Source organism: Eptatretus burgeri, chromosome 14 (genome assembly GCF_056783735.1).
Source record: "Eptatretus burgeri isolate ZD-2024b chromosome 14, Ebu_testis_v1, whole genome shotgun sequence".
Taxonomy (NCBI): Eukaryota; Metazoa; Chordata; class Myxini; order Myxiniformes; family Myxinidae; genus Eptatretus; species Eptatretus burgeri.
In genome coordinates, this window is record NC_140974.1 from 12,028,237 (window position 1) to 12,040,950 (window position 12,714).

General features: G+C 43.6%; 1 protein-coding gene across 4 annotated transcripts in view; it reads right to left on the reverse strand.

The window, feature by feature from the left end:
• Window positions 1–12,714, reverse strand: part of LOC147012665 (brefeldin A-inhibited guanine nucleotide-exchange protein 1-like) — a 97,216-nt gene that overhangs the window by 38,817 nt on the left and 45,685 nt on the right. For all 4 annotated transcript variants that reach the window (XM_085853720.1, XM_085853721.1, XM_085853723.1 and 1 more), the window contains 6 exons: window positions 11,559–11,709; window positions 11,183–11,282; window positions 10,910–10,950; window positions 6,614–6,783; window positions 4,128–4,279; window positions 3,831–4,003 (listed from right to left, as the gene is read on the reverse strand). In XM_085853720.1, the coding sequence (XP_085709846.1) occupies window positions 3,831–4,003; window positions 4,128–4,279; window positions 6,614–6,783; window positions 10,910–10,950; window positions 11,183–11,282; window positions 11,559–11,709 (787 nt within the window). The remainder of the gene's footprint in view (window positions 1–3,830; window positions 4,004–4,127; window positions 4,280–6,613; window positions 6,784–10,909; window positions 10,951–11,182; window positions 11,283–11,558; window positions 11,710–12,714) is intronic.

Consider the following 12,714-nt stretch of genomic DNA (forward strand, 5'->3'; position numbering starts at 1 on the left):
AAACCTTCAGAAATAATAAAATCATACTATTATAGGTACATTTATAAAAACACATTTAATGACAAAGACTCTACCTTTGAATTACATCGACATCAGCACGTGCGATCAGGAAACTAGCCAATTACTTACTTTAGGTAAGGGAACGATGATTTGAGGTTTACAAATTAAATAAACACGAATATAGGATGTTGTGAAATCAGCATCATTTACAGCAATCCTTGAAACTACTGCACAGTGGATCATATCTTCGCAACAGCCGATACTGTACAATTAAATAATAGTCTGTGTGCGTGTGTGTGTGTGTACACGCTTGTACAAGCTCATGCGAAGGATGTATGTGTGTTGTCAGGGTGTGTGCTCATGCAGTTGGAGTCGGTGCTTGTTTAAATTGCAGTACTGCATCACCTGTGGCCAAAACCACAAAATTATTGCAATTCGCTGAGCAGTCGAGTTTGTGCCCCCTGAATATCACGTTTCCACTCACTATCTGTGCACTGACACACTCCACTAGCTCATTAAGGAGTGCCAAATGCATCCTCTGAAAGTCAGCAAAACAGCTGCAATCTTCTTCAGAAAACAAACCAAACTGAAGGCAGTCTGAGATCATTCCATAAAGTCAGCAAGTGTGTGTCCACTCTCAGGAGAGCCACAAAACAAAATCTTGTCCAACCTCAAGATTGAATTTTTAACCTTGTCTCACTCTAAAACCTGGTGGCACCTTGTTTAGTCAGTCTCTGGTATATGCTCCCCTTCCACCCCCTCTTCCCTCTCTTGAAACGGCACCACAGCAAACTCCACTCATAAGAAGGCTGAATGCCTCAATTCTGAGTTTGCTTCCAAATTTTGACCCAACCCCTCAATCACTTTACCCACCCTTCCCCGTCATACCCAAATGCTCCTGGACCATGTTTATTTTGCACCCGAGAAGGTGGAGAAGTTGCTGACAGCTCTCAACTCTGATTCTGCAACTGGATCGGTCCTAAAAACTCACATGTCCTAAAAACCTGCTCTGCTGCTATTTCACATCCTCTCTCTGCCATTTTCATCCTATCATTTGCCTAAGGTCATCTTTCATGTGCTTGGAAATCAGCCGACTTCACTGCATTACATGAACAAGAACGGCACTCGGTAGAGTGCATACCTCCGCTAGGCTGAACAGTTTACCTGTTGTATCCCACTGATACGATCTGCATCTGGACCTGAATAAAAATCTAGATCGGCTTGTTCTTGTCACCTTCCAACCTGACCAACAGGTTTAATCCGAATCCGTATAAAGCTTTTTGAGATATCCTGCTCACAGACAGACAGACAATCAGGAGTGAAACCACAACCTCCGCTCACCTTTGCAGTAAAGGTAAAAAGTTGCAAAATCAGATCACTTGATGATGGACCAATTAGTTTACTTACACTCAGCAGCAAGGTCATGGAATCCATCACCACAAATGATATTAAAGTCTTCCTTTTCTCCAACAGCCTCATCGCAGATCACCAATTCATATTCAGACCAGATCACTCTACCTTGGACATGCTGCTGCTATGCACACAACAATGAAGAGACCCTCAATGTCAGACATGAGATCAGGGCTGTCTCTCTGGACATATCTCATGCTTTTGATGCAATCTGGCCTTACGTTCCAAACTCTTTGCCAACATGGGCCTGGCATCTGCCTGGGGGATGGCCAGACGGAGGCCCCTGGAGTACCGGCGGAAAGTGGACGCAGCGACGCGCTGTTCTGGCACATGCTCCCATACCTGACCTGACCTCTTTGCCAATGGCATCCAAGGCCAACACCACACATGGCTTACTGACTTCCTCTACTCTTGTAGCCAATGTGTGGCTCTCAACAGAATCCTTCCATCGACTCTCCCTGTTAAGGCTGAAGTTCCCCAAGGCAGTGTTCTGGGCCCAGTCCTATCCCAAATCTTCATCAATGAGCTCTCTGACTTGATGTAAAATCCCTTTTATCTATTTGCTGATGACTCCACCCTCTACGGTGACATCCGTAATGTTTCAGACAGGCAGGCTGCAGCATCTTCCCTCTCTTCAGACCTTGCCAAAATCACAAGTTCATCAAACACTTGGAATACGTCTTTCAATCCTGACAAATCTCAACTCTCACCATCTCTCTCCGAAACGAAAGTCTGGCAAACCCTCCTATATACTTTCCAAACAATCTTCTTGAGGAAGTTCAGTCACTCAAATTCCTGGGTCTCACGATCAGCCATGATCTTTCTTGGGCAAACCACATTTCAAAGTTGTCCTCCAAAGCCAAATACCAATTATTGGAAGGCCTTCAAGATCATTGTGATTTCCCACGATTAAGCCAAGTCCATGGGCCTATCACTTTGCATTGCAGGTCGGTGGTTTCTCTGTCTTCTACCACCTCCTTTCTGGTCTTGCACCCTCTGCTCTTACTGTGCTTTGAGTCCGAGTCCCCCCCATGTTTCTGCAGGGGGTACGTGGTCCACCATCAACCCCCTTCTCGTGAAACTCCCAAAATCCAGGATCACTGCTCACCTACACTCATTCATTCCTCTTTTTTCCCCACCTGCAGAAACAACACTTTCCACATCCTCTTCAATCTCATTCTTCCATCCAGTCTTCAAGACAGCTGATCACCACCATCTCAGATCACCCCCCATCCAAAGCCATGATGTTTTCTTCCCTGTGCTGGCCTTCTCTCCACTCAGGGCTTCTCTTCAGACCTTGACAAAATCATAAGTTCATCAAACACTTCTAATATGTCTTTCAATCCTGACAAATCTCAACTCTCACTATCTCTCTCCGAAACAACAGTCTGGCAAAACCCTCCTATCAACTTTCCAAACAATCCTCTTGAGGAAGTTCAGTCACTCAAATTCCTGAGTCTCACGATCAGCTTGTAATATGTTCTTGTAATAACCCACAACCACTTCTTTCTCCTGACAAATCAGTGATGGACCAGCACAACTGCCAAAGCAGCAATACTCAGAGTTTTCACACTTCCCATCATTTCCCTGCATTGCCATTTTGTTTCCCAAAAAATAGTGACATCGAAAATAACGTTGGGTGAGTCAAGTGTGCTGCAGTCTCTGACAAAACAAGATTGTACAAGATTCATTGCCGACAATGTTGTTGTGTTGTGTCGGCAAACATCGGCTGGTCTGCGCTGGCCTTCAGGAACGTGCTTGTGATAAGCATCCGAGTTAAAGCATTTCCCAATTAGCCATACATAAATCAGTGACATGTCACTCATGCAGAAATGTGTTTAAAGGGATTAAAAGTGGATACAAATGAGTGCAGGTGAACGTCAAATATACTGCAACATGAGCAGATGTTGACAAGGCCCATGGTATGTAAGAAAGGCTAACCATGTCCCTTTCTTAGGGAAGCATGGCGACATCCCAGAGCTTGGAACCAATCAATTGTCTGATTAACGAGCGATTGAGGCTCAAACTAGCAAACAGATTCACGGAACAATGCCTGAATACAAAAAAAAATGAATGTCTTCATTATAAAAAATAAAAATCCCGATATTACTAACAAGAAATAAGCAAAAACAAAACCAAGCAATCCTCAAGCATTTTGTGTACATTCATGTTACTCAAGCACAGCACTTAGTGTTGGAATCTCATCAAACTGAAGTGGTACAATTTGCACGATCAGGTGTTGATGAGTTTGAACATAAATAGGGCAGGAACACAGAAATGCTAGCATTCCCAAGATATTCCCATCCTCATTTCCCTATGACCCACATCCCAACTTGAGGAACAATGACACTGCTTTGGTCATTTTCATGAACATCGATATACATGCAGATTACTTGAAGTGAGAGACAGCAAACACTTACTGACAACATGACTCGTCGTATGGAAGGCCAACTCCACAATCTTCTCATTCTGATCTGAGGCTGCCAGATGGAACACCGAGAAGATGTTCTTCCAACCAGACCGGATGTTGGTCGCCTGAGATTTCACCATCTGCGTAATGCAGTCTACGACCATCTCACGAACGGTGTAGGACCTGTGAGACACAAAACATGCAAGGTTGCAAAACAAATTCCTTTCAATAGCAGTTATATCACTGTCAGCATTTCTAAATTAAAAAAAGAAAACGTGAGTATCCATCCAGTTGAGCTCCGACCTACCGGTTCCTCTTCATAATATGTTCAAATGGCCTCAAGAAGTCCTTTTGGAAGCGGAAGTTGGCAAGTTCGCCCTTCTCCAAGAACTTCATGGAAAGTTGTCGTAACGAGTCGAGTGCAAAAGATGCTACATCCTCATTGGGGTTACATCCGACCTGCACACCAGGAGGAAACAGCTGCCATCCAAGCAATTTCGTTTTTGTGCACTCTAACTGCGTTAGGGACCCGCATGCAAGCATGCATGAATGAATGAATAAATGAATGAATAAATAAGAACACCATTTCACGAACGATCTTCCCTGTAACTCACAGCATTACGAAGGAGAACGCAATTGTGTGACATTACAGAATGGAAAGACTGATGCCAAAAATTAAGCAATCAATTTTTCTCTAAAAAAAAATTTGGGGAAATAAAAAAAAATAAACAACAATGGGATAAAATCCCATCAAGTTCTTATTTATTTATAAAGAAATTCAAATAATTAACAATATTATTAGAAATGAACAGGATAGAACCAACATAATAAATATATGTGGAAAATTACAGGCCCAGACCAGGAATCGAACCCAGGTCCTTTGGCAAACCGTACCAGTGCTCTGCCATCTGAGCTATCTGAGCGATCTGGACGACCCACCAAGCTGAGAAACGCGATGGGTCGCACAGATATCTCAGATGGCAGAGCACTGGTACGGTTTGCCAAAGGACCTGGGTTCGAATCCTGATCTGGGCCTGTAATTTTTCCACATATATTTATGAAATTAACAATATGCATCACAGCGATGTTGAAATCTGAGTGAGAATAATTAGAAATTTTCAAAATGTTTCACTTCACTCATTTAAAGCAAAGATTCAAACCAAAGCATCCAACACTGACTTCGCAGTGAAGTGGAAGGTATTTTCGCTCACGCCATATATAAGCGGCAAGGATGGTTTATGAAGGTGATGTTAGCCGACTTCCAAGCAGATGGAAGATGACCTCAGGAAAATTATAGCGTGAATAGAGCAGAATGTTTGTGAAGTACAACATGCAGTCTTTTTTAAATTAAATCCATCAGCAAAGCGATGGCAAAAAATGCCGAGTATTCCATAGTAGCCAAAAGTGTAGCCAACTTTAAGTGTGGATGTAAGATCCATGACTATGACCACAGGTCAGGACAGCGAGATGTGACCGAGCCATAAACAGTTGCCCAAGTTGAGGCATTGAGAACGGAGGATCACTGCTTTAAGGTTTCCAAATATCCACAGAACTTGGAACTTCTCAAGGAAGCATATTCACCACCACCCAGAAGCACTCGGGCATGTCCAATGTCTCACCAATATGGTTCCGCTGAAGCTTCAGCACTCGCAATTGAAAGAAATGGCTGGCATCAAGTCACAAGCTTTTCAAATTGTTCAATGCAGATCGAGGTGACTATCACTGGCCTGGTAACTGGTGATGACGCATGGCTTTACCAATGGGATCTAGGAACCAAATTGGAATCCATGCAATGAATATCATATAGCAGCACCCGGTATTATATATCATCATACTAAATGAAAGTACATTTTCATAATGCATTTTCAATCCCACACCACAACCCACCATGTCTGACATGACCCAAGCCATGATGGTAGTGGAATGGTCAGAAGTGGTAAAACTAGCATTGGGTAACTGCGATTACAAAACATCACCAAGGCACTGCTGCAGAATCAGACATCAACAAACCAATAAAAGTTCCACAGTGTGCACAAGAGTTCACAACTGCATGAAGAACAAATGTGTGAATCGAGAAAAGATTCACAAACAGGAGGTTTTGACATATTGTGAAAGGAAAAACAGATTTGGACAAAAATCATCTTCAAAGTAAAACGAGCCAGAACCTGTACAATATGCATATTTCAACTTGAAGGGCACTCGGTGGAGTGCATACCTTCACCAGGCTGAACAGTTTACGTTTTGTATCCCACTGATAGACCGGATCTGCATCTGTACCTGGATCAAAATCTAATTGGCTTGTTCAAGTCACCTACCCAACTCATCCACCAAGTTTTGTCATAACCCGTCCACAATTTTTTAAAATATCATAACAAACAGTATATCGTTTTTTGCCTCATCTCTTGATGGTAAAGAATCACTTAAAAATTCTCGTATCCGGATCCAAATCGAGATCTTCACCAAAATGACATCAATCCGTCCTGTTACACACCCAACCTGTCAAACAAGTTAAATCTGAATCCATCTACAACTTTAAGATATCATGCAATATATCGTTTTTGGCCCCTCAACGATGAAGAATCACTTAAAAATTTTAATCAGATCTGGATCTGGATCTTCACCAAAATATAAGCAATTTGTCCTTGTTATACACCCAACCTGTCCACATCGGTCCATAACTTTTTGAGATATCCTGCTCACAGACAGACAGCCTGGGTGAAAACATGACCTCTGTCCACCTTTGGAAGCACAGGTAATTAGAGAAGGCATAAACAATGAAACAGTTGTGCAAACCTTGTTGAAATGGTCGCCGACCACCTCCCAGATACGGGACCACTGAAGACGGATGCGACCCATGTTGTAGTACGAGATCTCAACGATTTTCTGCAAGCTAAACATCCGTGGGTGTGTCGATGATGACAGTTCATCCATTGAGACTCCACAGAGGCATCGAACAAAATCCACTGCCGGAGGGCCACGAGTCAGCGAGACAGCCACGTTAACTGCTCATTTTTTCTGCACCAAAACTTATCAATGGTGATGAGAAACTAAGGGGTCATAAAGACATTATGTATGGAAAAAAAATAAAAGGCTGATTTTTTGACCTGACCACGTCCATGAACCCCTCCCTTTTCCCTAATTCCTCCCTTATTTTGATGTAAATATAGTGCACACAACATAGAGATGACCCATATAATCTGACACATTTGCAAATCATACATTTAGAACTAGTACTCCAAAAAATATAGGATGACGTGTGAGTGTGGGTGAGTGAGTGAGAGACAGAGACAAAGACAGAGACAGAGACAAAGACAGAGACAAAGACAGAGACAGAGACAGAGACAGAGACAGAGACAGAGACAGAGACAGAGTCAGAGAGAATGACCGTTTGAACCCAAAATTTAATCAATTAATCTTTATATTACAGTCCAAATTGTGACAAGTTTAGTTGAAACCCTCAGTGGTTCACACGATATCGTGTTAACAATAAACACAGAAATGTAATACCTCTGTCTTTCAGCTCTGAATGCATAAAAGTAGGATTGTTTTACAGGGGGCAAAAAGTCAGCAAAATAACATCTCCTCTGGTGTTGACTTTCATTACACAGAATGGTCTTTCAGATGAATTTGTCCAAAATAATATAAAAAAAATGCAAAAATAAAATAAAATGTTACATTCGTATGTATGAATTAATTTGAATGTTATTTCAGTAAAATCAACTTTGAAGACTGTCTCTTAACAAGAGTTGGCTGCAATTAGCAGCTTCCTGTGGTATGATGCATTTCAATCCAACATTGAATGTGTTGAGTTGCTTATGGTCATCAGCACCTTTTAAGTCTCATCAAATCCCATTCCACAACTGATTGGTGTGTCATCCATAAACTGCAGTGAGTCAGGTCAGGACAGGTCAGGTATGGGAGCATGCACCGGAGCAGCACGTCACGGTGTTCACTTTCCCCTGGAACTCCAGGGGCTTCTATTTGGCCATCCCCCAGGCAGATGCTTGGCCCATCCCAATCTCATGAAGATGCTGATCAACCTGCTGCAACCACGAGGAACGTGGTTAGCCCATTGGCCTCCTCCACTCATGAGGCTCCCTCGCTGAGAGAATCTGGTGAGCAGGATCAGCGTCGGGAAAACGAGCCACATGTCCATACAGCCGCAGATGACGCTCACGGACTATGCAGGTAACAAATCTCATTTGAGTCTCTCTCAGCAACCGCTCGTTGGACACAAAGTGTGACCAGCAAAGCCAAGGATTCTCCGAAGAGACCTGGTACCAAGGGAATTAAGTCGCCATCTCAGATCCCTGGTCAGAGTCCAAGTCTCACATCCATAGAAAAAGACTGGAAGCACCAAGGACTTGAAGACTCAGACTTTCGTCCTCCTGCACAGGTATCGACAGCACCACACTCCATGATCCAGTGAATCCATGACTACCCAGGCTCATCCCAGAAGTCTATTGACCTCTGGTTCACAGCCAGCAGAGACATTAATATTACTACCAAGGTAAGTGAATCTCTCCATGACCTCAACATTTTCATCACAGAGGTACAGACAAGACAGCAGCATCAAGATGTCAATGAAAGCCTGGATCTTAGTTTTCACCCAGCAAACCTGTAATCCCAGCGGTTCCGACTCCTCATTCAGCACCTCGAGGGTCCCCCAAAAGGATATCCAGTCTCCGCAAATCTGCAAAATCAAGGATAGAGATCTTGACATTCCCAAACGATGCACCACAGCTTGATCTCTCCAACATCCTCTCCAGAATCCAGTCCATACAAGCACTGGAAAGTGTGGCGACCAATACACATCCCTGCCGAACTCCAATAACAACTGGAAATAAGTTGGAGATGGTACCACCACATCTCACAGCACTCTCAGTACCAGAGTATAGTTCAGATATCAGATTGATCAGTTTTGTGGCACCCCACGAAGACCAAGCATCCTCCAGAGAGCATCCCGATTCACTGAATCGAATGCTTTACAGAGATCAACATAGGCTACAAGCAGCCCCTGCCAAAACTATCGTCTGTGTACGGTGAGGATCCGAAGGGCAACGATATGGTCAATCGTTGACCTCTTTGGTCTAAAGCCAGACTGCTCAAAGCGCTGGTGCTCAAGCAGTTGTTGGCGAACCCTTTCAAGAACTATCCAAGCAAAGACCTTGCCCGGCACTGAGAGCAGTGTCACCCCTCGGTAGTTAATGCAGTCCTGGCGATGACCCTTCCCTTTTCAGAGAGGGACAGCAAGGTCCCTCTTCCAGTTAGTTGAGATGATGCCTGTGTTCCAGGCAGAGCACAGAACTGCATGCAATGACAGAGTACAGCATTTCCACCAACCTTGAGAAGTTCAGCATGGATGCCAGAGATCCCAGGAGCTTTACCCTATTTGAACCAGTTCACCGCAGCCTGTGTTTCCACAAACGAAGGAGGATCACAGCTGATTGGAAGTCCAGCAATTGGGACAGTAACACCCCTGACATCCAACTTGACAGCTGGTGGATCAGCCTGGTACAGCTGCTCAAAGTAACCGGCACAGCGGGTCTTCACTTCGGACTTCTCTCTCTCAAGATCCCACCACCCTCCGCTCGAACTGCAGTACACCGAGGGACGGGCTTGGAGGAACGCAATGCACAAATTCCCTTGTAAGCAGGACAAGAATCACTTGACCACAGGTGATGCTCTACCCCCTCACAGATTCCTCACACATAGGCCTCCATGTCCACCTTCAGCGCGTAAATAGTTGTACACCTGAACTCCCTGAACAGCTCAGCTCTGCCATTCAACCTGGTCCTGCGACTCTCGTCAAAGGTATCCAGTGTCCCTTGAGACACAAAATTCTTCTTCGCCCTATGGTGGGTTCCAAGACATCCACCAGCAACATCAAGGATGGTGGTCTTCAAAGCACTCTACAACTGTTCAGGATTCCCCAAAGCACCCAGACCCCCCCCAAATCCCCAATCAGACAGTTCTCGAACCCCTCAGCTACCCTCTCATCCTTGAACTTGCCAACGTCCAGCCGAGGCTGGATGGTACCATTCTCCTGGATTTAAGCTGTACTTCAGAGTTGCTATCACAAGCACAGCCTGTGGTTAGTATTGAGAAACTGAGCACTCTGGTAGACCCTGCAGTTCTGGGTCATCCTTCAGTGACCATCAATGAGCACATGGTAAATCAAATTTGCCACACCACCAGCGCTGGAAAATCAAGTCTATCGATGAGCTTATGGATGCCGAAACCATGAACCAGCCACCCTAAGTCCATGACTTTGAGCAAAGTCAATGAACTGAGTGCTATTCTGGTTCACAGTTCCAGACCCATGGGGACCAACACGTGTCTCATAACCATCCCTATCAGTTCCAGTCGATGCAATTAAATCCCCCAAGATTAGATGAGTACCTCGTCTGGAGCACTGATCAACCACAGACTTGAGTGTGGCATTGAATGCATCCTTCACGGTGAGATCACTCGCCTCAGTCGGAGCACATACAGAGACCAGGGAAATGACACCCAAGGAGTGACGAATCCTTCGTCGCATAATACGATCGTAGACCAGTGTTAACTCAATTATCATTGGAGTCAGCTTATTGGATACAGCTACAGCAACTCCTTGGGAATGGTCACCATTACAGCAACCAGACCAATTGTACGTGTAACCACCCGCCATGATCTCGCCATTATCCATTCTCCGAACCTCAGTGTGCTGCAATACCGATGTTCAAAGACTTGAGCTCAGATGATAACAGAGACAGGTGATCATCCTCTCTTGGGGACAGGATATTCCAGGCACCCACCCGAAGGGACCGCCTCAAGAACACAAGGAAACCTCCGTCTGGTGGACGACACTTCAGCACCACCTTGACACACACAACTGCAATCTGACCCTGGAAGGTTACTCTGTGGTTTTCCTCCTCTTAAAAAGTGGGGGGTCCCAAAGGCTTTGCCCTGCTCCTGTCATCCGATGAGCTGCCCTGCGAAGGGGCAGCTGCACAGGAGGTACTCCCACAGAGTGGGTTTTCAATTTTCTTTGCGTCTTTCTTGTGTTTTGCGTGAGTGTTGATGCAACATTGCTCGCATGACACTTACCAATGGCATTTCCATCGAGTCTTGTAGAACCAGTAAATATTCTGTGAAATAAAAAATGAAATATGTGAAGGTACGTTTTCCAAGATTAGTCGACCTGAAGATCTCATCATAACTCCACGCCCCCCTCCCCCCAACACACCTTGCCCTACCACCAATAGCAAGCAAGTTTTAGCTGTCCTCTCTTGCTGCCCATGGTAAAAATACAGCCCCACAGCCATGCATAAAATAGAGAAGCAATAATGGTGTGTCCGCCATGCCACATAGTCATCCTACCTGTCCACAGCCACGACGACACTCTGTGAGCTCGTCTCCCCGATTGACTCCTGGAAACTCGCGATCTGCTTCCTGTCTATGTTACCACCAACCAGTGGTCCTGCAGAATCATGGACACCATCAACTTAACTCTTGCATCCTTGCTTGGACAAGAATCAAAAGCAAATTTATCTCAGACAATGGCCTTATTTGCAAATATGGCAATGCATCCATAGCCATGGAATTGACTGAACAGTTTTCAGGTGAAAGGTATTCCTTGATTTTCCATCATCACCAACAATCAAAAGTCACTTTGCTCTGGGGTCCATGCCCCCCCCCTTTTTTAAACTACTTGGGAGAAAAGAAAGAAGTTTAAAGCGACGGGAAAAATGAGCACCAAAGATTGCGAGGCCTGTGTAGTCGTCCTGTGGGAAGGCAGGACCAGGAATGACCCCAGTGACACGTCGTGTGGTGCCTGTAATGTACCGACTCTTCACTCCAGTACCAATCAGTTGTGCCAACTCCAACTGACTGATACACTTGAGAATCTGTGAATAAATGAAATAAATACGAAAGTAAATAAATAAATGATAGATATGTAGACAGATAAATAAATAAATAAACTAGAGGGGGAGCACTCGGGAGAGTGCAAAACCTCTGCCGCCAATACTGCTGGGTCACTCAAGTGAACCTTATATCTTATTCATTAAATATGATGTCAACAGTGCTGACAGAGTTATAGTTCTTTTCTCCTTTTTTATTGGGGGGGGGGGGTTGGAAATCACTTAAAACATGTAGAAATGCAAAAAAAAAAAAAAAAAAAAAAAAAAATCGAAATTTTGTTGAAAAAAATCTTTTTTCTCTTAATTTTTTTTGGCGGGGGGGGTGGAAATCATTTAAAACATGGAGAAATGCAAAAAAAATTCCCTATTTTTGGGGGGGTAACAATTTTTGGAGGGGGGGTTGGAAATCACTTAAAACATGAAGAAATGGAAAAAAAAGAAATCAAAATTTTGTTGAAAAAAAAGTTGCAAAAAAATTTTTTCTCTTAATTTTTTTTTAGGGGGGGGGTTGGAAATCACTGAAAACATGTAGAAATGCAAAAAGAAAATTTCTCTAAATTTTTTTTTGGGGGGGGGAGGTTGGAAATCACTCAAAACATGTAGAAATGCAAAAAATAATTTTCTCAAAATTTTTTTTTTGGGGGGGGGGTTGGAAATCACTTAAAACATGTAGAAATGTAAAAAAAGATTCTCTATTTTTTGGGGGGAGGGGGGGTAACAATTTTGGGGGGGTTGGAAATCACTTAAAACATGAAGAAATGCAAAAAAAAGAAATCGATATTTTGTTGAAAAAAAAAGTTGCAAAAAATTTATTTCTCTTAATTTTTTTTTTGAGGGAGGGGTTGGAAATCACTTAAAACATGTAGAAACGCAAGAAAAAAGTTTTCTCAATTTTTTTTGGACGGGGTTGGAAATCACTGAAAACATGTAGAAATGCAAAAAAAAAATTTCTCTAATTTTTTTTTTTTGGGGGGGGGGAGAGGTTGGAAA